Here is a 23,742-nt window from a genome sequence, read left to right as displayed (position 1 = left end):
AATGCTCCAAACCTTCAAATTAGACATCCAGCATCAACCAAGGGTGGATTGAAACAAAGCAGATGCCCTGTCAAGGTGACCGTGCTGCGAGGTGGGTTGCTGGTATTGTGATCAACAGGAGATAAGGGAAAGAGAGGCACTGGGAGAAGACTGAGACGTTGTGACAGTGAAAGATGTGCCACCCTGGTGTGACCAGCAAGTTCAGGATCCAGGGCTTGCAGCATTCTTGAGAAAAGCAGGGGAACTACCAGCCCAGCTGAGCAGAAGTAGCCCCCCTCAAGCTGTTAAAGGATTGTGGTCACAGTGGAAAGCTCTGGAGCTCCTGGATGGTGTCCTGCACCGGCGAGGCAAGTTCTGGCCAGGGGTGAACAAAAAGTGCAGCTGGTGGTGCCTGCCTCACTCAGGTGTGCGGTGCTCCGAGATAACCACGGCTCACCTGGAGTGTGGCACCTCCGCTACCAGACACTGTTGCAGCGACGTAGAAACCCATTGTCGCCGGTGTGATGACTGCACTGCAAAGAAGGGTCTCATGCCCCCCTTCAACAGTACCAGGACCTTTCTCCACTTCTGAACAAGGGAACAGGTTTGTGCTGGCAGCAATGGATTACCTCACGAAATGGCCAAAAGCATACTTGCTGCCAAACCAGGAGGCACAGACGATAGCAGACACACTCACCAGTAGTTCTTCTCCTGGTTTAGGGTCCTATAGGCGCGCCACTCTGACCAGGGCCACCACTTTGAATCCAAAATGTTCAGCCATGTCTGCAAGCGGCTGGCGATTAGCAACACCAACACAACCTTCTTGCAACCCCAAAAGTGATGGCTTGGTTGAGCACTTCAACCGCACACTGTGCATCCAACTGGCCTTCGCCACCAACAAACACCAGCAGGACTGGGATCAGCACTTGTTGTTTGTCCTGCTTGCCTGTCACGCTGCACCCTTGCCCTGTTAATTATGGGATGGAAGCTAAGAATGCAACTTCATACGGGAAGCTGCCAGGGGTAAGGGAACCACTGGAAACTGAATATGCCCAGCGCTTGCAAGACTGCCTGAACAGCGGTCACACCTTTGCTCGGAAGCAGCTCCACTCAGCCGGGATCAGGCAGCACTGCAATTATGATCTGCGGGAGAAGGGCAGCCACTTCCAGGCTGGTGAGTTGGACTGGGAGTGTTGGCAGAAAAGGCGCTCCACAAAGCTAGACGCACCTTGGATCGGACCATGTACGGTGTTAGAACGCTGGGAGAGGTAGTTTACCAGGTGCAGTTGCAGTCCAGGAATCAGAGAGTTGTCCTCCACAGCCACCGCCTTGCTCCTTACAACTGGCCGGAGCCAGCAACAGGCTCCATTGCTGACCACTCCTCCATTAGGTCCAGCCACACCTGGTGATGTGTCAATAGAGACCCTTCGCCACCGGCATCACAGACCACCACCACCAGCCCGGAACTTGCAATGAACTCTCCCTGCGGTGGGGAATGACTTCGCCAGCACTGCCGGAAGCCTACTTTGTGTTACTCGCTGTCGAGCCAGGCTGGGTGTTGTAACCACTGCCCAACTATTCTGCTCGTTTTCTGGACCTTGCCGGTCCAGAGCACATGGCACTCCAGTCACTCCAGGGAGGGGGGACGGGCGACGGGCGATGGGCGACTGACATGACGCTGAGTTGCATTTTGGGGGAAATGTAAAGTTCACTGTGTTGTACTGTTGCTCTGTCTTGTTTGGCTGTCAAAAATGTCTGCTCTGATTGGGTCAAGTCAAGGGTAGGGCCAGTAACATCTGTAGGGTTCCGCACCCTGATTTGCATATAAAACGGCGAGACTGAGGTAATAAAAAGGGGCTGTGCCAGAATGTTAGGGGTCTTTGTACCTGGAAGCAGTGTTGCTGTCAGAGCTGTGGACTCTGAACCTGCTTGCGAGAGCGGCATCAATAAAAAGGAGCGTTACTGATTCAGCAATCAAAATGTCAACACTCAATCATAAGATATTCAGAAATTCTTGTTAAATGGGTTATATAGCTTATAGAAATAACCATATATCTTCCATTCACTATGTAGTCCTCAACTGAGCTGTTTTAAATGAAGCGCATGATATAGCAAGATGACACAATGCAGGGTACAAGGATGCTTTACTTTCAGGTAGTCTGTTATGCTTGCACTTGTATGGGTCCTTTCTCCTAGCTCTCCATCCAGTCTATACAGTACCTCCTTTCCTGTCATTAACTAACCACCTACTTCCCATCACAACAGGCACGCTTTGCTCCAGCCTCGCTGAGGTGAAATTACCTAGGAAGTGCAATATACGATGTGGAGTAAATCATGCCATTTGAGTAATTTTGTAATAGGCATATATAAGATGTTGCAATTTATAAATATTATATTTGTCGCTTAATAGAAAATGCTAAAATTCTATACAACTGTGAGAATTCAAAGCAAGAAGACAGTTGTTGAGGCAGAGTCCTTCAACGTGACATGTTCACCTCAAAAAGCATGTCTCTATGAGTGTCCAACATCACGGACACAATTTGTTTTATACATGATATGCATTAGAAAGTTGCAACATTTACAATGCTCCATAAACACTGATTGTGGTGTCATATTTGACCAAAATGATTGCAGGGTTGAAAACCCTCACACATAAAACAGTATGGTTTTTGGTTTCTTCTAAAATGTCTTATATTAATATTGGACAATATTAACTTTTTTTTTTTGCCACACCCAGGTCACAGTTTGGCTTTTAGGTTGCAAATCTTGCCAATTCAACCGTTTCAATAGCTTAGCCAGCCCTTTACTTTACAGTATGTAGTTTATGAACTTCCCACACCGCTGTTTCAATCTGTACACCGAACTTCAGTGACCTACTTACATTTTTCACTCTTCATATCTACTAAAGGTGATTAAAGGGTTAATTATTTTGTAACAATGTCGTCTCCACAAAAAGTAAGTGGTGCCAAGTTTAAACAGGTTAGAAGCAATATCCATTAGCTGAGATAGCATCAGTATAGTATCAATCTGTATAAAAAGCTTTTTTGGCAAACTGGTCTTGATCCTACTCCAAGTTTCCATTAAAAAATTGATAGGATAAACACCTTTTGATTTTGATTTGCTTTTGAAGATATACAGCTCTGGAAAAAATTAAGAGACCACTGCAAAATTATCAGTTTCTCTGGTTTTACTGTTTATAGGTATGTGTTTGGGTAAAATGAACATTTTTGTTTTATTCTATAAACTACTGACAACATTTCTCCCAGATTCCAAATAAAAATATGGTCATTTAGAGCATATATTTGCAGAAAATGACAACTGGTCAAAATAACAAAAAAGATGCAGTGTTGTCAGACCTCGAATAATGCGAAGAAAATAAGTTCATATTCATTTTTAAACAACACAATACTAATGTTTTAACTTAGGAAGAGTTCAGAAATCAATATTTGTTGGAATAACCCTGATTTTCAAGCACAGCTTTCATGCGTCTTGGCATGCTCTCCACCAGTCTTTCACATTGATGTTGGGTGACTTTATGCCACTCCTGGTGCAAAAATTCAAGCAGCTCGGCTTTGTTTGATGGCTAGTGACCATCCATCTTCCTCTTGATCACATTCCAAAGGTTTTCAATGGGGTTTAGGTCTGGAGATTGGGCTGGCCATGACAGGGTCTTGATCTGGTGGTCCTCTATTCACACCTTGATTGACCTGGCTGTGTGGTATGGGGCATTGTCCTGCTGGAAAAAACAATTCTCAGAGTTGGGGAACATTGTCAGAGCAGAAGGAAGCAAGTTTTCTTCCAGGACAACCTTGTACTTGACTTGATTCATGCGTCCTTCACAAAGACAAATCTGCCCGATTCCAGCCTTGCTGAAGCACCCCCAGATGAGTCCAATTTTCAGCTTTGCCCAACACCTTGTCATCTAATGGTTAGACGGAAACCTGGAGAGACCTACAAGCCACAGTGTCTCGCACCCACTGTGAAATGTGGTGGAGGATTGGTGATGATCTGGGGGTGCTTCAGCAATGCTGGAATTGGGCAGCTTTGGCATGAATCAAGCCAAGTACAAGGTTGTCCTGGAAGAAAACTTGCTTCCTTCTGCTCTGATAATGTTCTGAGGATTGTTTTTTCCAGCAGGACAATGCCCCACGCCACACAACCAGGTCAATCAAGGTGTGAATAGAGGACCACCAGATCAAGACCCTGTCATGGCCAGCCCAATCTCCAGACCTAAACCCCATTGAAAACCTTTGGAATGTGATCAAGAGGAAGATGGATGGTCACTAGCCATCAAACAAACCTGAGCTGCTTGAATTTTTGCGCCAAAAGTCACCCAACGTCAATGTGAAAGACTGGTGGAGAGCATGCCAAGACGCATGAAAGCTGTGCTTGAAAATCAGGGTTATTCCACCAAATATTGATTTCTGAACTCTTCCTAAATTAAAACATTAGTATTGTGTTGTTTAAAAATGAATATGAACTTATTTTCTTTGCATTATTTGAGGTCTGACAACACTGCATCTTTTTTGTTATTTTGACCAGTTGTCATTTTCTGCAAATATATGCTCTAATGACAATATTTTTTTTTAGAATTTGGGAGAAATGTTGTCAGTAGTTTATAGAATAAAACACAAATGTTCATTTTACCCAAACACATACCTATAAATAGTAAAACCAGAGAAACTGATAATTTTGCAGTGGTCTCTTATCTGTTTAAACTTGGCACCACTTACATTTTGTGGAGACGACATTGTTACATTGTTATAATTTTGCAGTGGTCTCTTATTTTTTTTATATATATTGGGCGCTGTCTCCTGGGAACTTCTGCCCATGGTTGGCTGTGGAATAGCCCAGGTCTGAACTAGTGATGTCCAGGCTAAATGGTGCCTCCTGCATTGATGTAGAGTGCCTTTACTGGATGCGCCACTCAGGAGCCCCTAGACCCCAGTGACGTTTAAACTGTCAAGTATTGAAGCCACAGAGAATAACCTCCAGACCAGTCCGGAAAGGAAAACAAAAACAACCACACACATTTAAAAAAAAGGCTTTTGTTTTATTTTACTTAAAAACATTGAAATTAAATTATGTACATTTTTGTTTTTTTTAAACACACCATTCAGTTTGTATAGAACAGTATTCAGCTATATATAATATTTAAAAAAAAGAAAAAAGAATACTGATGCTGGAGTAAGTTATACAGAAATGGAGTCACAAAAATGGCAAAACTAAGAAATACTTCTTATACAATCAATCAATCAATCATTTGCACCCATATATATATATATATATCCTGATTATTTAATCACACAAAATTCATAAAACCAAACTTTCCCCAGCCTACATTTCCATCCCTGTCACTTCAATCCCAGTGTTCTGATTCACACCATGTGGTACAAAGTCTAGGTTCTATTCACAATGTTTAAATAAGGTTTGTAATATCTGAAAACTTTGTTACTCATAAATAAATCTGGTCTGGAGTATTCATTTAAAATAATCAAAGAAGTGCGCTTTTTTTAATAGGACCCATGTATTACATAGTTACAGTGTTTGTACTGACACACAACAATGGGGGGGAAAAAAAACAACAACATTGAATCAGTTTGCTGATTACCTGATTAGTTTTTTCTCATCGATTTAAGTATATGTTTTCATCCCCAGTGATGCTGTACAACCAGGCACAGTATTAAGACATAACACTAAGATAACTAAAACACCTTTCTAAGGTCAAAGTCCTAACGAAAGTCCATTAAAATGTGTTATTCATCCAAAGTTTGTAAAAAGTTACCGTGCATCATGGTTATAATCATCCCACCGTCTTACTGGAGTGCTCTTTTTCAATCCTAAGGTCTATGGAGATGGTTCTTTTACATCTAAGAACTAAATGAGAAGTCTGCAATTCCAAACCTCTCTCAGGAGGGCCCTAGACTGACAGTGGGACTCCAGAATTCCACTCCTGATAAACTGCAGCAAAAGTCACTTTGGCTGCTCAGCTTCTGAACAGCTGGAATGCTTGATCTCGTCGTCTTTTAGCTGAGGAACCTGGCAATGACTCATCATCTACCAAACAAACACGTACAGGAATTCAATGTCTTAACCAAGCATAGGTCGACACTACCCTTTCAAACACAGAAACTGAAGAGATGATATTAGACCTGTTTTAATTCTGCGACATAGTTATAAAAGGTTACAGCTTACAGTATGAATGCACAATAGAGACAATGTCTCCGGTTACAAAATATAGCCCGGAGCCCCCCCCCCCCCCCTCCTAAAAAAAACCAAAAAACCCTGGGCAGTAGATCAGGTTTTCCCAACTACAACCGTCTCAAGAGTTTTTACTACTTGCTAATACATTTCCATAAAAAAAAAAAAAAAAAAAAGACAGCACAAAATGTTCACACATTAAGACTGGAAATAGAAGAAGTGGAAAAACATCTTCACTGCTCATTGCACAGGTTCCGTTTTGAAATATATTCCATTTTGGCAGCACTACAGTTCAAGATCACTAACGGTAGACAACAGCATCTTCATCTCAGGAATGTCTGCTTGAAATGAGAACACTGAGACGGGTAATACTGATTTGTCGTTAGTGTATGTCTGGATTGTTAGGCCCTAGAAAAAGCTGGCAGTGTTGTAGAATGGCAATAAAAAGAACACACACATACAATAGTTCATAAATAAATTTAAGTCAGATTTAAAAGCTCTGAATTATGATTCAGTTGTTTGTATCTTCAACTTGGAGGCAGTCTGTGACTTTTTTTGGTGGAATCACACCCTTACCATTTATAATACAATATTATATAAAAACAGATTTAAGAAATAACTATTATAATATTCTGTATGCTTGTTTGAGACACATAAGCTGCAGCTATATAAACAAGTCACAATTCTCTTGTATTCCCTTTTTGGGAGCAAAAGGGTGAATATCCCGGTTTTACAGTTGCTATAAGAAAAATTTCACAAGTCTCTTATAGGCTACATGTTCACAGTTTGAGTGGCATGGGCAAGTTTGTTATACAGAGCTGCCTCCAGGAAACATTAGCTGTATCTCCAAGCAGATGTGCCACAGCTGATCTGTGGAGAATCCATTATGTGTGCAAGTAATAAAAGCAGCTGTCGATCTTTGTGAGCTCTCGAAGCACGCTGAATGCAGACACCTAGCAACAGCTTTGGAATCCATGTTGGTAGCCAGTAATACTCATTTTTCATCTCCAATATTGTTTAAAACAAACCGGCTCAGGTTCGAACAGCCGTGTTATCGACTTTGACATACTCCCCGACCAGTTCCTCGTAAGACAGGGAGTTCTCAGAACTGTCTGTGGAAAAGAAGGACCCTTCAGATTCTGAATTTCTTTCCTCTTCTTCCTTGGACTCCAGCTCCGACTGCACATTGTCATCCAGTGAGAACTCCCCCTTGCTCTCCTCCTCCTCCATCAGGTTATCCTCATCAATGAAAGAGATGTTGGCGTTCTGGAAAATGAGAGCGTGATACCCCTTGGAGTTCCACTGGCCCCCATTCTCCCTTTCATCTTTGTCCAGCTGGTTCTCAAATATATCCAGTTCTAGTTCTTCCTTCTCACCCAAAGGGTGCAGGAGGCCCCTGTTCTCCATAGTTTGCAGAATGGAGGGGTTACCATACAGGAAGCCATTGTTCATGGAGTACATCTCCATGTCTCCTTGGGTGCAGCTCCTCTTCAGCCGGGGAGAACTGTCAAAGCTCAGGATTTTGTTTTGGTTACTACCTCTGTGCACAGCTGTATCATTTGTAGAGCCAATCTCCTTCATCAAATCAAGGTAACCCACCTTCTTCTTGGAGAGGAAATTGAAAATGTTTACGTCTTTGGTGGGAGTTTTGCTGGCTGTGGTTGTGGCCGGGGGCAGGTCCTTCTTACTCTTGTGGTGGTGATGCTGATCATTAACAGACTCTTTGCGCCTTTTCCTCCTCTTCTTCAAGGCCTTGTGGACCTCGACAAACATGCTGACTTTCCAGTTGATGAAGAGGGAAAGCCAGGCCAATCCCAGGTAGATCCACAGCTCCACAAAGTATCGGTACAGGACATGGTAGTCTGCATTCGGGTCAACCCCTAATTAAAAGACAGAGAGAAATAAAGATTAATCACCATCCATAACTTCAAATAGCTTAATCAGAATTTTAAGGTAAAACTAAATAAAAACTCAAGTACATTGAAGCAGGGACTAGCTTAAACGTTTGTCCGCTTGACTTAGTTTCTTATAGTTTTATTAAAAATGAATAATTACTGCCCATTTTATTTAATAATATTCTACATTTTATGTATAATTGTTATACAATATATAAATATTACATTTTGCTACACAGTAAACAGGAACATTTTTGCTTATGAACAGTGGAAAGCATGTGGCATGAACATGCTAGGTCTTCGAGCTTGTATTGATAAACCTGAAGTTAGACTTCATAAGGAATTTAAATCGGTCTGACAGTTGGTTGTGTAATTTTATTCCCCTTAATTCTTTTCCACTTTACCATCATGAGCTTTAGTGTACAAGCTAAAAGTGCAATGGGTAATACACATGTTGCTTTATTTCTTTATTATTTTCTGCTTGAAATCAGTTTTGTGTGCGGGTTCATGGGTAAAATACAAAAAACAAAACAAAAAGACTAGCACTTCAAAAGTTTTTTCGCTGTTCACAATCCTGTTCAACAAGCCATTCTTGGTGAGCACACTCCATCCCCCAGAAACCATTAATTTTAGTGCAAGTGGTTAAGAAAGGGTTCTCAGCATCTAAAATACCCTTCCTCCTGCTTCAGTTTTCTGCTTCAATGCATACACACACATTTAGAACTACATTTAAGAAATGATTAGTAGAAATGAGGGTGGGCTCAAGTAGAAAACAAACAATTGGATAATGGAGACAGTTTTGGAGGCCGTCTCAGAGACGTACCTGCAACCAGATCCCCGAAGCCTATGGTGGAGATGGTGACGAAGGAGAAGTAGAGCCCCTCAATGTAGGACCAGCCTTCTGTTACCATGAACACAAATGGGGGTATGACCAGGTGCACCAGCGCTCCCCAGATGACAAATATGGCTGTACAGGTGAACTGGGCTTTCCTCTGAAACCAGAGAGAGAGAGAGAAGCAAAGTTATTCAGAGTTGTGACCCTGTAAACAATTGGCAAACAGAACACATTTCGAGCGCTTATCGATCAGGAGAACTCAAGATAAACCAGGGACCCCTGTTTGTGCAGTCAACTAGGCAAGTGCTCTAGTTTAAATTAACTGTCCGCTCGTAAGGTGGCAAACTTGCCAGGTCACAAAATACACTATAAATATTATGGGTTATGCTTTCTTCACTGAAACAAAGGAGCGGGTAGATTAATGCTCTTGAGACCAGTAGTGTTTCATGGACACAGGACATACTACAGTACTGAAATTAAACTTTAATAGGGAATACATTTAGACAGCAAAGGAGACAGTGGGAAATAAACAATTCTTACCAAGCTCACGCCTCTCTTGGTTAGAAATTGTCCCAAGTGCTTGGCCCGTCCACCGAAGAACTTGCCCAGGGCACTGATCCATGTGAGGCAGAGAGGGACTCCAAAGAGCCCATAGAATATACAAAACACCCTGCCTGGGGAGGTCTTGGGAGCAATGTTCCCATAACCTGGAGAAAGTACAGAAGGAAAGTCAGACAATGCAGAACAGTATTCAGCACAAGAATCACTAAGTGGCACAAGCAACTCAAGCAGAATTTTAGTTGTAGCTCTAAGCTGTTAGGTAAGGGATCGGCTACAGTCAAGATAGTGGTGTGTTTAGGCAGTTGCTGCAGAATAAAGATAAAATGAGATCATTGGTTATCACTGGGCAGCAGTATTTTGATGTACAGTGATTACTGGTGTGCAAAATAGAGAAATTTCAGCTGGTCAAGAGTATTGAGCCACAGTGCAAAACAAACAGGCTGTTCTAAACACTCGGTAGAAAACTAGACTGAACACTGGGTCTCTTTACTATTACTGGATAACTAATTCATGCTTCATTAAATGAGTAGTGTTAAAAACCCTTCAAGATTAACCCTTTGAATAGTGAGTTCTAAAATGTACTGCCAGTCCTATGGGAGCAAGTTTTTTTTTTTTTTTTTTTTCTGTTTTCTGCATGTGCTTGATTATTACAAGTACAGTGAACAAACAAGCTGAAAGCTACATGTTTGTATGTATGTAATGAATACTGACAAAATACAGACAAATCATTTTTTACCATAAATAAATAAATAAAACAAATAATTTTTTTTAAAAATTTAGTCATAGGGAAAGACTAAAAAATAACAAGTAGGCAATAAACAATAAACAACGGGGGTGGACCAACCACAACAACATGTCCTAACGAAAAAAAAAGGTGAAAGAGAGAGACATGAATATATCATATCCGAGTAAACAGACTGTGGGGGCGAAAGGAGTGAGAGTGTCTAATGCTTCAGTGTATGATCTTGGTGCCACCTCTTCACTTTCACTTGATGTTGATGGTAAATATTCTTAGGACACACTAGCTGACATCTGATTCAGTGGAAGAATTGTATGTATTTGAATTTAAATCGCAATCTGAAATCGGTATTATTACTAATACTTCTTTCTCGCTGAGCAATTTTTGCCGGTTTACAAACACTTGACATTTTCGTAACTGGGATAATTATATGTAATTCAGTCAATATCTGGCTGAGGGCACACGAGACCAATAAAAGGTGTTACAGAAGCCTAGTGTTACCTTATTATGTGATCAGGGGTTTTGTAGGCTCAGTAATTCAAGTTTAAAGTTGCAGAATGTACCGGCACGTTCGTACTCCCTGGGGACCAGACAGCAGCGAATGTACTGGTGAGGGTTAATGGCAGTTTGCTGTTGTTGCTTGGACAAACTCTTATGCACAAATAAAAACTACAAGCATAGTTAGATACATACCTATTGTGGTGATGACTGTAGCAGCAAAGATGACAGCATTGGGCCAGTTCCAATTATTGAAGGTCTTGTTCCCTGTGATGGTGATTCCCTGTCCAGCAGCACTGGACACCACCTGCAATTGACAGACTCTTTGGTTGCGTGAAAGGGTTATGACGGCATTACACCGGCATAGATTGTGCAATTTTGTGCTGTGTGAATGGGTATTTTAAAAGACTTTTAGAAATGTTTGAGACGATTCAATAACGGCATGTATGTGTGAAAGGGGTATAACAGTCACAAATAGGTTCAAATTATAATATTGCAGAATCCATCAGAGACACCTGCTAGCAAGCTTCATAATCTACATGAATAATTACTACAAAGTTTTGACTGGAACTGCAGGAACCACTTGTGAGCATGACCCAGGGGGTGCAGTGACATCATGGTAAAGAAAAGAGCCGTAGGTCCACCATACATAAAACCACTTCCTCTCGAGGGACATGGACAATCAGACAGTTTAATCTGAAGTCTAAACTAATGAAAAAATCATTATTTGGTGGGTATTGAGCTGGAGATATAGTCCTGATCTAAGTGTTAGTGCCAAGGGTACGGTTTGATGTATTAATGTCCAGCAGCTGTCAGCCCTAGCAGGATTCCAGAGTGCTTAACAGTGAAAGCCAGGAGGTTTGAGATTCAAATATTATTCAAACGGTGCAATACACAACATCCACCTTAACTTAAATGGCACTTACCACACAGAGAGATGGATTCGACATGAAGAAAATTGTAGAGTACAAGCAAGCAGATGAGCAGCCTCTGCCTATGGCATGATAAATATCTGAAAGCTACGCATGTCACTTTCTAAGTAACATTGTTATACAATAATTTCAAATTCTTCAGCAGTGGGACATTTAATAAGAAAACCAACAAAAAAATAACAATCATAATAACAAAAGATGAACAACAAAACTTGCTTTGTGCAGGAGTTGCATTGCAAGTGAGGCACTGGTGTGAGATTAATTTTTCCTGTTGAGATTAATTTTTCTAGCAAAATCTGAGACCGTCAGTCAATGACTCTGGGTGAGTTGGTATGGAATAACACACTACCTTTAACACTGTGATGTTTTCATTGACACCTGTCCAAAACAAAAGTGGGGCACTGAGCAAAGAGCTGGGAAGAATGTGCTTCTGTGGATTTTACTGCATCAATTTCAAATTGGCTTCCAAAGAATTTAAATTTAGAGAGAGCCTAGAGCATATTGGACTGCTGTACAAAGCTAAACCTGACAAACCTGTTAATACAGGCACTAAACTTGGCAAAGCCCCAAAACAAGCAAAACGAATACTGCGAATAAATATCTGGACGCAGTTTACATGAAATGCTTCATGCAAAATGCTTCTGTGAGCAGGTCGGTTCATTGTTTGAAAAGGTAGCTTCATTTACTGTGAACTATGTTTCTGCATTGTACTGGCATATAGAAGGGCCTTGGCATTATATATTTATGCTGGGACTAACGCTAGATTTTCACGTTCGGATATTCGCGCATAAACTGAAATATTCGTTCGGATATTCATTTGTTTTTTCTAAAAGTAATAAAAGCCATTATATTGCTCTGAACGCAGGCAGAGACAGCATAGCAGCAGTTGTAGGTGGGCATGGCCGTGGCCCCTGTGTGTGTGCCTTTATTTTACAGCAAGACCTTACAATACGTAACACGTTAAAATAGAAAAATATCCCAGGAGTAAAAAATAAGTTGTGTAGGACTTATTTTACTCCAGTGAATTAACTACAAAACAAAGGATGCCAAAAATGACGTTCAAGTTAAACGTTGTTTTGTTTATTCCCGAAATAAATTGCCATTGCCGTTTCTCCCCAGTAAACAGCGGCGATAGACACGTTTTTATAAACTAATAACACAAGGTTTACTTGTGCCTTTTTGTAGCTGAACAAGCAAACGAAAACTGAAATTTCACTTCAAACACTTCATATAAAATAAACGTGGAAATGGCGTTGTAAAATGAAGGTGAATAAAACATCATTTTGCTTCTCGTTTTTTACATTCCACATAAAGTCTCAACTATATATAAAATCAGTGCTAGAAGTTCACTTTAAGGCAGTAGTGAGGATTTGCTACCTGCCTGGAAAGTATGTAACAAAATGGTTATTTGGTAGCGGTCTATTCTACTAATATATAAAAATAAACACCACTTTGTGCTCAGCTAAGTAATGGAACTAATGCAATTCCTTGTTGAAATGTAGTTTGTTTTATTGCATTTTAAGTTCTACAAGAATGCAACCATATCTGTCATCTAAGCATTTGATATGCCACCAGTATGGTTAACCAGGTAATGTTGTTTCATCGGTGCAAATTAAGTGCTACGAAATTATCCTCTTATGCCGTAAGTTGTTGACAAAGATTTTGGTAACTAACAAATCATACACACCTATAAAAAGAAACAGCTGTTTTGAAAATGAAACCTAATTCCCGAACGGTACCCCTACATTTAAAAGATTCATGCAACGTGTTATACTAACTGGTTTGTTCATGAATATGTATGCTCGCACTCTGCCTTTTCACTGCATTTTTAAAAGCTGTACAATTTTGAAGAAATGAACTAAGAATAACAGAATAAGGGATATCAACCAAGGTTTTTATTTATTTATTGTTAAAAAGCAGTGACATTAGTTAGCCCTGTGTATGTTAAAACAGTCTTAGAAAAACGTCACAAGGACAATCGCGTGTAATCGCGTACAATATGAGTTCTGGTCAAAGCTTTTGTGGAATGATGAAACAAAAATGAAGCTATTTGTTATTATTGCTAATGGTGCCTCAACTAGCTATAAATTACAGTTGTCAGGGTACCAATACTTTTGAATTAGCATTTTTGGAGTTTTGAAAAATAATTGCTGAAATAAACAGTTGTAGACATCTATAGCTTGCTCATCTTCCTCATCCACAAAAAACAATTGCTACAATAGATTTTTCCTATAATTATTTGTTTCTGAGAAATTTCTACAAATTATACATTTCCATTGGGCTATGTAATCTTTTGACTACCACTGTATATAAATAAAGGCAAGAGAGGTATATCAGCTCTGACCTCTGGTGGAGTGGATTTCAGCTTGTATTGTACAGTACCTTGTGCGATAATTGATTTCTTCTCGTTTCACTTGCACCTGGCTTCCCATTTCAATCACACTAACTCTTCCTGTTAGGTGTTCCAGGATTCCCGAGGGATGTCCAATCTCTAATTACTCTGCCCCTGTCCACAACCATCTAGCCCGTCATTACAGGAGCGGAGCAAGTGGTTTATAATTTAGTTTTTATTTATTTTACCCCATAGTAAAGACAGAACTCTGTTCTCAGAGCCTTACTGCTTCCCATTGCCCCTCTAAGTGGTTACCCTCAAATCCTCAAAGATGCAACAGCAGAAGGGTTTTGAGCTAGCAGGAGGTGTCTGGGAGATGCAGACCTCTTCCTGAGACAACTAGCGGCAACAACAACATGCTTTTCTTTGCATTTACAGGAGTGCATGTGTCAAGCCAGCTTGGGGATCTAATTGTCTTCTTTGGACGGTGTTCTAACAGGTGCAACTAAGGCATCGATTACACATACAAAGGAAATGCTTTTAACGGCTTACAGAACTGTCTTTCATTAACTGTTATTTGGACATCTGGGAAAGGATCTGGGTAGCCACTGCTGTGCCGAGCTATACTGGGTAGGTTTATGAATGAGAAGACAGGGAATCCTGTTCGCATTCCACATTAATTGTATATGCACTTGGAACCCAGGGGAAAAACAACTGGAACAGCTATATATACATTAAAAGGTCTAAAATAAGCACAGGAGGACATGAACAATTCAGAAAATGGGGAAAGGATAAGCGTTGAAAATGCCTTCAGTTGTTGTGCACTCATCATATCCAAATGAGATTAAATGAAAGTGGTAAGAAGACAAGGTCTTCCTGGTAAGAGAAGGTCAGAGTGCTAACTGCACCTGTCAGATATCAGGAGGCGCTCAAATCACAAGGACACACACCTTTCGTTATCAACTGATCCGAAGTAAACCCGCTTGTTAAAAGAACAAAGGTCAACAGATTGTTTTTCACATTTCATTGTTTTATTATACATGCTCAAATGTTGTAAAATGAAATCAAAGAAACTGAATATTCAGCAGAATCTTAGACATGCAGCAAGGCATTTTGTTGCCAATGCAGTACTTTTTTTGTAAACTTTTGTGCATGTATCATACGGTTTATTTATTTTTTATTTAACCCATTAGGTTAAATAGCTTGTATTGTTGAAATATTATGTCTGAGGGATCAGTGGTTGTATTCAGATTGTTTGAAGTTACTAACACCACCACATATGCAGTATATGGTCAAAAAAGAAACTTCTTAATGTCCCAGTAATCAACTGAAGATCTCCTAGTATTTTTATCCAGGGATTCAGTAACACCGAAAATACACAAATACTGCAGGTGGCAGTTGGAGACTTTCCATTTGCAGCCATTGGATCCTGACGTCCCATCACTACTTGACAATGTGTCACCCTACCATCAGATAACAATATAAACCAAGAGAGCCAACCTTATGCCCCACTGACACTTTACAACACATGACATAACCTAGAACTTGGCCTACTGCTATGAAACGTAAGCAAGCTGGTTGTTCATTGTTTATTGTTCAGCTTGCTGTTAATGAGAGCACAAACAGGTTCAATGTCCACATTAATTTTTAGTAAACAAATGTGTTGCTCACGTACACAGATTTCTGCTGGTTAAATAATTAACAACAACATAAAAAAGTGTCACATAACTAAAAGCAATTATTTACTTATGCAGTTGTTGACTTTTGTACAGATTCGCTCTAGTTGTGAAGATACTTCAAATCAGCAAAGGTGGCTGTGTGGTCCAGTGGTTAAAGAAAAGGGCTTGTAACCAGGAGGTCCCCGGTTCAAATGTGTGACCTTGAGCAAATCACTTAACCTTCTTGTGCGCCGTCTTTCTGGTGAGACGTTGCTGTAAGTGACTCTGCAGCTGATGCATAGCTCACACACCCTAGTCTCTGAAAGTCACCTTGGATAAAGGCGTCCGCTAAATAAACTAATAATAATTTGCTCTGACCAGCAACAGCAACACACTGAAGTCCATCACTTACGAATTTCCGTTTCTGGCTTCATTTTTATTAGAAAGGCTATTACCGATTACTTTTGCCAACATGTTTCTGAAGGATGGAGGACAGGTTATTAGTGAGAGAGCTTTTACTTCCTTAGTTAATTTATTGCGAAAACATTCAAGCAGCGACCACCAGAACTCAGGTCACTTAACCTCAGACCAGTAAGTTTCCATGGTATCACCTTTGCATAAGACCATTTCAATAAGCAGTATATCGATAATGGCTTTCTTGGCCTATACATTAGTTGATAGACAATTTTTAGATAACGGATGGTGTTAAAATGTAGGACAAGGGGAACCAAGGTGTTCACTGGAAGCTCACAGTTTTAATTGTCTCAGCAGTCTTCTGCTAGAACAAGTCAAAATGCTTCCAGTTAACCAATAACTAGACAGCTCACTGGAGCATCAACAGCAAAGATAATGACAAGGTTAATTGTTTTCCGGGTTTTTTAATGGCACATTTTTAGAGACAGGTTTGCAGGTTTACGATAAGGATGAGCAACTCACTGTAATACCCAGCCCATGACGGACTGGAATCCAAGGTCACACGCAAAATTTGTTTGATGTTCTGAACTTGAAACTCAGTAGACAATAATCTGCACACACAGACGGTAATGAATGTCAAATCATTTCCTTACAGCTAACAACAGCAGCATAATCATTAAAGTGTTTCCATCTGAATTTGCTCCTAATCTGATAGAACCCTTACTTTTTTTCTGTCATATAAAACCTTTTACAGCTCACCTCATTCCATCTATCATACATATATACATCTTATAACTCAATTTGTCATGTTTAATATCATTGATAGGGTGACCAGATTGAAGAGTGAAAAATCAGGACAATGTCAGCTGGTGAGGAGAGGAAAGAAAAAACAAAAACTTAGAGGAAAAAAAATAAAAAAATTATATTTAATATTTTATATATATATATATATATATATATATATATATATATATATATATATAAATATCCAAAGAAATTATAAAATACTCCAAAGCAGTTAACGTTCTTATTTACTGTTCAGATGACAACAATGTTTTAATCAGCCTATCAGTGCGTCCGTACTGGCTTTTCTGGGACCTGCTGTTGTGTACGTAGCAGATGGGACAAAATCAGTGCTGCATTGTTCTGATTTAGGTTGCTAAAATCTAGTTTTCAGCATTAGACGTAAAATATCAAAAATGGATGACAAAACCAAACAAGCAAAGTATATTTAGGCTAAGGATCGTGCCAAGTCATTTCCCAAATAAACTGTACATGCAGATGGAGGTAATTGTTTTGCACATCTTGTAATGTGACAAAGAAAATACAATCGATCACTAGAACTTCAGAATCACACATTAAACAAAAGGCTACTACAGAGGCTGCTGAACAGAACGTAAAACAAATAACAACTTTCAGAAAACAAACTGGAAAGTCAGCGCAGACAGAAAAGTATTCCTGTGTTGGTTGTAACCAAGTGAAATCAGCAATACAGGTACAATCAAGCACAGCTACCTCGGTTCAAACAATCTGCTGTTTACTTTTTAAACGCAGTTAGAATTTTAGACCCAAATAGGCATGTTTTCTTTGTTTTGACTCTGTACTGGTAAAATAAATTCCTGGATGGGACAAATAACATGACAAGGAACGTGCTGCATATATGGACTTTAATAAAGTATACCACATACCTTTGGGTAACCTAGTTTTGGGACTGTTTCTAATTGATGTCCACATCTGTATAACTTGGCAAAGCTTTGCCTTACACTTCCAACCAATTCAGTGGATGCAGACGTGCAGTCTCAATGTATGGGCAAGTCCACACCAGACAGGGAATGTCAACCGTTAGGAGATGTTGCATGCTTGCCTTTTAACAAATGACAGCACTCTGTTTTAGTACCACTATTTTTAGGCTTTTATACTGCTCTGAAATATTAGGTGTATTTAATGTTTAAACAGGTCTGCGAAATGTCAGAGAAATCGTAATTATAACCGTAATCTTAATTGGATGACTTGACCATGAGTATATGATTGAATCGATTTTTCCCCCCCGACTGCATTCAGTACTTGCACTTGTCTTTTTTGCTTTTTAGTGACAGGCTCGTCAACAACAACAGCCGTCATGACACTTCGCCAGTAAAACCAGACGCATGCACCAAGAAAAACACGACGCATACCGCATCATATGACTGTAGGTGATTGGATAGCCGCATAGACGCAATGCAAACAACTCACTGAAACAACACTCCCTAAACCAGTAGAGTATGCTGTTGAACCGCGAGGCATATGAAATATCCTAACGAGAAAATAAAAATGTCATATTTTACGCTGGGTTTTCAATGCTCAGTGCACACCAGCGACCCCTGTAGTCTGGCCGTCGCCTGCAGGCTTGCCTGTACCTCTGGGTTGGCTGCATGGTGGGCCTGCAGTGTGTAAAGAAGCAGTTGGCTGATGGCACATGCTTTGGAGGACAGCGTGTGTATGTCTTCGGCCTCCCGAGCCACCGCAGGAGTGGTAGCGGTGAGCTGAGCCTAAAAATAATTGGCTATTCCAAATTGGGGAAAAAAAAAATTAAAACAATTGGCAACTACTAAATGGGGGGGGGACAAAAAAAACGTATTTGTCACTGTTTACGTACATCACTTCCTGTCTCAACGACTAAATAAGGGGAAACGCATGTTAACGATAGCAAGAAAAATGAATGGAAGCATAATTCGTGGTTATGGAAACTACTAGCGTACAGCGAGACGGTGCCTCCACCAATGCGCAAATGGAAATGAAATAAATAATGGGAATATATTTTGTAAACGTTATTTCAAATTGTGCATTTTGTCATGCAGAATGTACATTTATTTAGAACACTTTACATATAAAATGCTGATTTACGACTATATGGCATGTGGGTAAAAATCAGACAGCACAGATGGGGCGGGGGGAAGCCATCTGTCTATACTGGTTGGAATTTATTTACTAATGTTGACATCTACTTTTGTATGTATTTTAGTACAGCTGTCTTACACCATGTTAAGATTATGTTATCAACAACAGTAACCTGGTATCCAAGCAGAGGCTACAAAACATGACCTCCCATTATTCATGAACTTTGCTTTAGTAATCATCTCAGAATGTGAAGGAAGAAAAAAAACTCACCGTTTTGGTTCTCATTTACAAAGTACAAAAGTTATATAACAAAGTCTATTTTAATATATACAGTATACAACAAATTTATATTTATATATATATATATATATATATATATATATATATATACACACACACACACACACACACACACACACACACAATCTATATAGGAATAACTACACAACATTTTCTGGATGTTGGGCCCTGTTTAAATCAGGCATTTCAGAATGACGTGCTTGCCTTTTTCTGTCCCATGAGATTCTGGCTCGCTCTAAAGCAGCACAAAGCATTTTTGTCCCAGATGGCTGTCCATAGAGATCAATATGCGTGCGTGCGCATAATCTGGTTTGTTTACTTTTTGCTGTCGCAAACTTTTAAACAGAGGCTCGAAAGCTGCTTCTGGTAAGACCAAAAATAACCGCAAGGTATTTCTGTAATTTGTAGCGAATATGAACATCTGATTTTTGTATCCGAATACATGCCAAATGACAAGTGTTATTTGTCGAATATTCGGATATTTGCCCCAGCACTAAAACGAACAAACAAACAAATACATAAATAAATAGTAAAAATATTGCCAGAACAGCAATTAAAAAATGTATTTCCCCAACAAAGATTTGTTCCATAATACAGTGACATGAATCATAAATCATTAAGCCTCAAATATCCAATGGGATCAATTAAAAATAAATAAATAAATACATTGGTAAATAAATAAAATTCCCAAGAAAATCCATAAGTACAGCAGGAAGAATGTACTGCCCCTAGCTTTAAAGAGTCCTGCAGCAAGTATAATACGCTCTTTGTATGATGCTAATAACAAGAGGACAGCCACTGCAGCTGCTGCTTGAGGCAGTTCCAACAGGTTTTACTGGCTGCTGAACCCCCCCCCAAAAAAAACCTGGGGACTTACTGGGGACTTGGGGGCGTTGTAAATTATCTTGATGTAGCTTACAATTGGGAAATTGTATATTTCTGTGTTGATTTAAAATATTTCTGCACACTGCTGGGAGGCTAAACGAGGCAACAGCCTGAAAGTTAATAGTCTGAGGGGGTCAAAACAGAATCAGTTAGATAGAATTAGTTAGAATCAGAGAAAACCAGTTACTTTGTTGTCAAACAATATTTAAAATAAATAAATAAAAATCAGTTTTCCACTTTACAATGCTTAAAAAAAAAAAACACACTTACATCTTTTTTTTTTGTTTTTAAATCACTGTTCTTTGTAACCAGCAAACACCAACAGAAATGCTAATTTCATTAAATGCCTTTGCATTGCTGTGCAAACCCCTTGTTTTATCTGTTTATCAGCGCATTGTTTACCATTCAATGCTCATTACCCCCTGCCCCCTGGCATTGTTCTCTGATCTCCTAAATCAGCATCATTACAACACTCAAAACCCATCTGGCTGGTTGAATCTGTCTGGAATCCATTCAAACTTTTGTGTTGAGATTCCTATTACATCAAAAGTCGTCACTCTGAAAGAACCACCTGCGGCACTCAAAAGGTGAATGGTGTCACTTTCAGCTTCACCGTTCCTGTATTATGAGACAGATATGAAGAAAAAAAACTAGTACAGTTGCAGAAAATGGCCCAGTCTGGCTAGCAGCAACAGTACCCCTTTGCCAGAGAGCTGGCTCGAGATCCAGTCACAACAATGTCCCAGCATTAGATGGAGAACCTGAATAGGCGTCTACCCGTCTGCACTTTGAACACATTCCGCAATGAACTTAAGCATTTAAGATGAGAATGCTGACTGAGTCAAAAGTTGATCTCAGGCTGGTCCTACCAGTAAGAATTTTTTTAGGGACACTGAGGCAGCTGTTTTCACAGCTGCCAGTAGCTGCAGAAAACAAATTGTTAATATAAAACTAGCCATTTCCCTCTCTCAGAATTCAGGACCTCTCTCATATTATAAATACCTCCTTTTTTTCTGCCGAGGTGCTAATCTAGAGGCAACAGTCTGTCTGTGATTTCACATAGGAAGTAGAATTTCTACTGGTAATGATAAACTCGATCCTAACTCACAGTCGACAGATCAATACTATTGACAAATATTTTGAGCATTATTTATTTGTGTATGTATGCGCGCAATCTTTATTATATATCAGGAACAACATTTTAGAAAACATATTTTATTTTTGCATGTGCATGCTGTGTACAGTCAGAGTAAGGGACCGGAGCACTGCTGTCATTTCTTGTGTGAAACCTTGAGTTTACGCAAATTTGTCACACTTCCTGTAAATTCAACAACACAGTTCTAAAATTAACTAAAAGTGAGTCATATAATGACAGTCAACAACACTTCTCTCTCTTACTAGAATGATGTGCATGAAAACACACGCGTGGGTTTATTTATATGTGAATAAACTCTGCCACGACTACCTACAATTACCGTATTTTTTGTTTTGAAACGGATTTGTAGTAGATAAGAGTGACTCGCGAAATGCCAGCACTGTTGCAAATGTAGTTAGAATCATTGCACGCATTTCTGAGATATTTCGTTGCGATCTACACACTCAAACAAACGTGTACTCCACCCAGAACATTGCTAGAACTGTACCTGAAAAAGGAACGAATGCCCCAGAGCCTAATTGCAACACATTGAATATGCATGGTACGTCTAGCAGGTGCGTGCTTGCATATGAATTTTTATATCCCATTACAAATTTATATATATATATAAAAGCACACACAAACACCACCTAGCTAAACAAAACAGCGACACATTAATCTTAACAAATTATTTATAGGATATAACCTATTGTTACTTGACAAATTACTCGACAAACCTTCCCGCGACGTTCCATGAACTTAAGATTCACAACAATACAAAGCGCGGTAATCAAGTCCAAGTAGGATAATTACTCACAACAGTTTTTTTTTTTTTTTTAAACTTCTGTTCAATATAGTTCTGGTAAATTGGCTTAAAAGCAAAACAGTGTTTTGATTTGAGTGACAGTAGAGCGAGAAAGGTTTAAACAAATTATAAAAACTAGAGTAAACTAGATCTGTCCCATGTGTTCACCGGTAACCAGGCTACATTTAGAAATAGAATTGATGAAATGTCTCTTACCTCGAGTATTTTTTCCAGGTCATGTGCTTTGAGACAGGGGTAATCCTTCAGAATTTGAGTCTTTTTCAATTCGTAGTCATGCACAGCACTCTTCCAATTTGGCTCTTCAAGAACTTGAAAAATTGCCGCCCCGATGGACAGGTAAAAAATAATAGCGGATGTTAACAAAGGACCTTTGTCCACCATCATTCCCGTGTTACGGAATCACCCACCAATCTTCCAGTAATTTGCTTATCATTGGTTTTTTTTTTTTTTTTTAAACCAAAATATATATTTTAAAAAGTCTCACCGTTTGAATTGGGAGCTTCAGCGCATGCTCGCAAGTCTGAAACGTGTTACAACATTTAGTCTGTCTTCTTATGTGTCTTTTTGAACTCACAACCGTATGCAAACCACTCACAACTTTGTCGTGTGACATGAAACTTTTTCCTCCCTGCCCGTTTAAAAATACAAAAGTCGAAGCTTCACAGAATTTCACCAATAACTTCAGTGAATGCTTTTAGCTCAGTTTGCAGTGGCATGCAAATTCTAAAATGAGTGAATTTGCTAGCCCGGGACGGTTAATATCTGAAGTGTAGAAAACCAAAGGAGGAGGGGAGTTTGACTAAAAAGACCCGCCCATTTAGAGTAAAGTAAAACAAGTTTTTGTAGCAGGTAAAGTTTGTGGCACCAGTGTACATCTACCTAAAAATCGGTAACACTCTGAGGTCAGGTTTGAAAGTAGCCTTGGCTTTGTGTTTTTTAATTTAATTTTATTTAAGGAATGAACCTTAAGCTCGACTGTGTACCATGATATCCTTTATAAAAATAAAAAAAGTATACTAAACTATCATTATGAGACAGTTGAGCATGCTGTATACTAAATAAAACTGACTATCAGGCAGACCTACATTCTAGTTTATTATACCCAATGGTTTTATTTATAACATGGCTTAAGCATCCTTGTGCAGTACATTACATTTAGCTGTACTACTAGTCATTTAGAACAATACACTAAAAATCGACAATGTCTTCTTTAATGGTAAACAAGACAAATGTAAACAAGAACATGCAAGTACAAGACCAGATAATTTAAGTTTACTACTGTTATATTTGTTTTGTAATTACTTTCTAGTTCAAAGTAAATGCAATCACTGACTAATGAGAAGTGTGTGTGTGTGTGTGTGTGTGTGAAATTGTGTAATTTGTTTCCCGGGTCCCTCTTGACAACTTTAATGTGGTTTTCCTGGTGTGTGTAAATTTTAAAATACAACAAAATAAAAAAAAGGGGTGGGGGTGGGGGGGGGGGGGTTGGCTTTGTGAATTTTTTGGAGCCTGATCCCATAGCTAGTCTACAGGGTTTCATGGGGGATGGGGGAGGGACAAATCCCCCAAACTCTGAATACTTGCAGCCATTCCTCTTCAGATCTGTGTGAGGCTGGACCTGAACATCACATGAATGGCTGCATCAAAGTCTGTGATCCAGACACCATGAATTGGG

At 39.5% G+C, this 23,742-nt stretch overlaps 1 protein-coding gene across 1 annotated transcript; it reads right to left on the bottom strand.

Moving 5' to 3' along the window:
* Positions 1-5,078: 5,078 nt before the first annotated feature.
* On the bottom strand, positions 5,079-22,809 carry LOC121316223 (potassium channel subfamily K member 5-like). The gene is made up of 5 exons (XM_041251137.1): positions 22,263-22,809; positions 10,904-11,015; positions 9,451-9,617; positions 8,899-9,067; positions 5,079-8,060 (listed from the first exon to the last, which is right to left on the bottom strand). Exons 1-5 carry the CDS (start codon positions 22,449-22,451, stop codon positions 7,213-7,215), a joined length of 1,485 nt encoding a protein of 494 aa, XP_041107071.1. The 5' UTR covers positions 22,452-22,809; the 3' UTR covers positions 5,079-7,212.
* Between the last annotated feature and the right edge of the window lie 933 nt (positions 22,810-23,742).

This window comes from Polyodon spathula, chromosome 5, assembly GCF_017654505.1.
Source record: "Polyodon spathula isolate WHYD16114869_AA chromosome 5, ASM1765450v1, whole genome shotgun sequence".
NCBI classification, from domain to species: Eukaryota; Metazoa; Chordata; class Actinopteri; order Acipenseriformes; family Polyodontidae; genus Polyodon; species Polyodon spathula.
The sequence above is the reverse complement of the archived record's forward strand: the minus strand, read 5'-3'. Positions and strand labels throughout refer to the sequence as shown.

Excerpts from the sequence above, each read along its gene's own strand:
- LOC121316223 (XM_041251137.1), bottom strand. The coding sequence starts at position 22,451 with ATGATGGTGGACAAAGGTCCTTTGTTAACATCCGCTATTATTTTTTAC. Across the intron at positions 9,618-10,903 it reads TACAGTCATCACCACAATAG|GTTATGGGAACATTGCTCCC; the intron begins GTATGTATCTAA and ends TACTTTCTCCAG. Across the intron at positions 8,061-8,898 it reads CTTCGGGGATCTGGTTGCAG|GGGTTGACCCGAATGCAGAC; the intron begins GTACGTCTCTGA and ends TCTTTTAATTAG.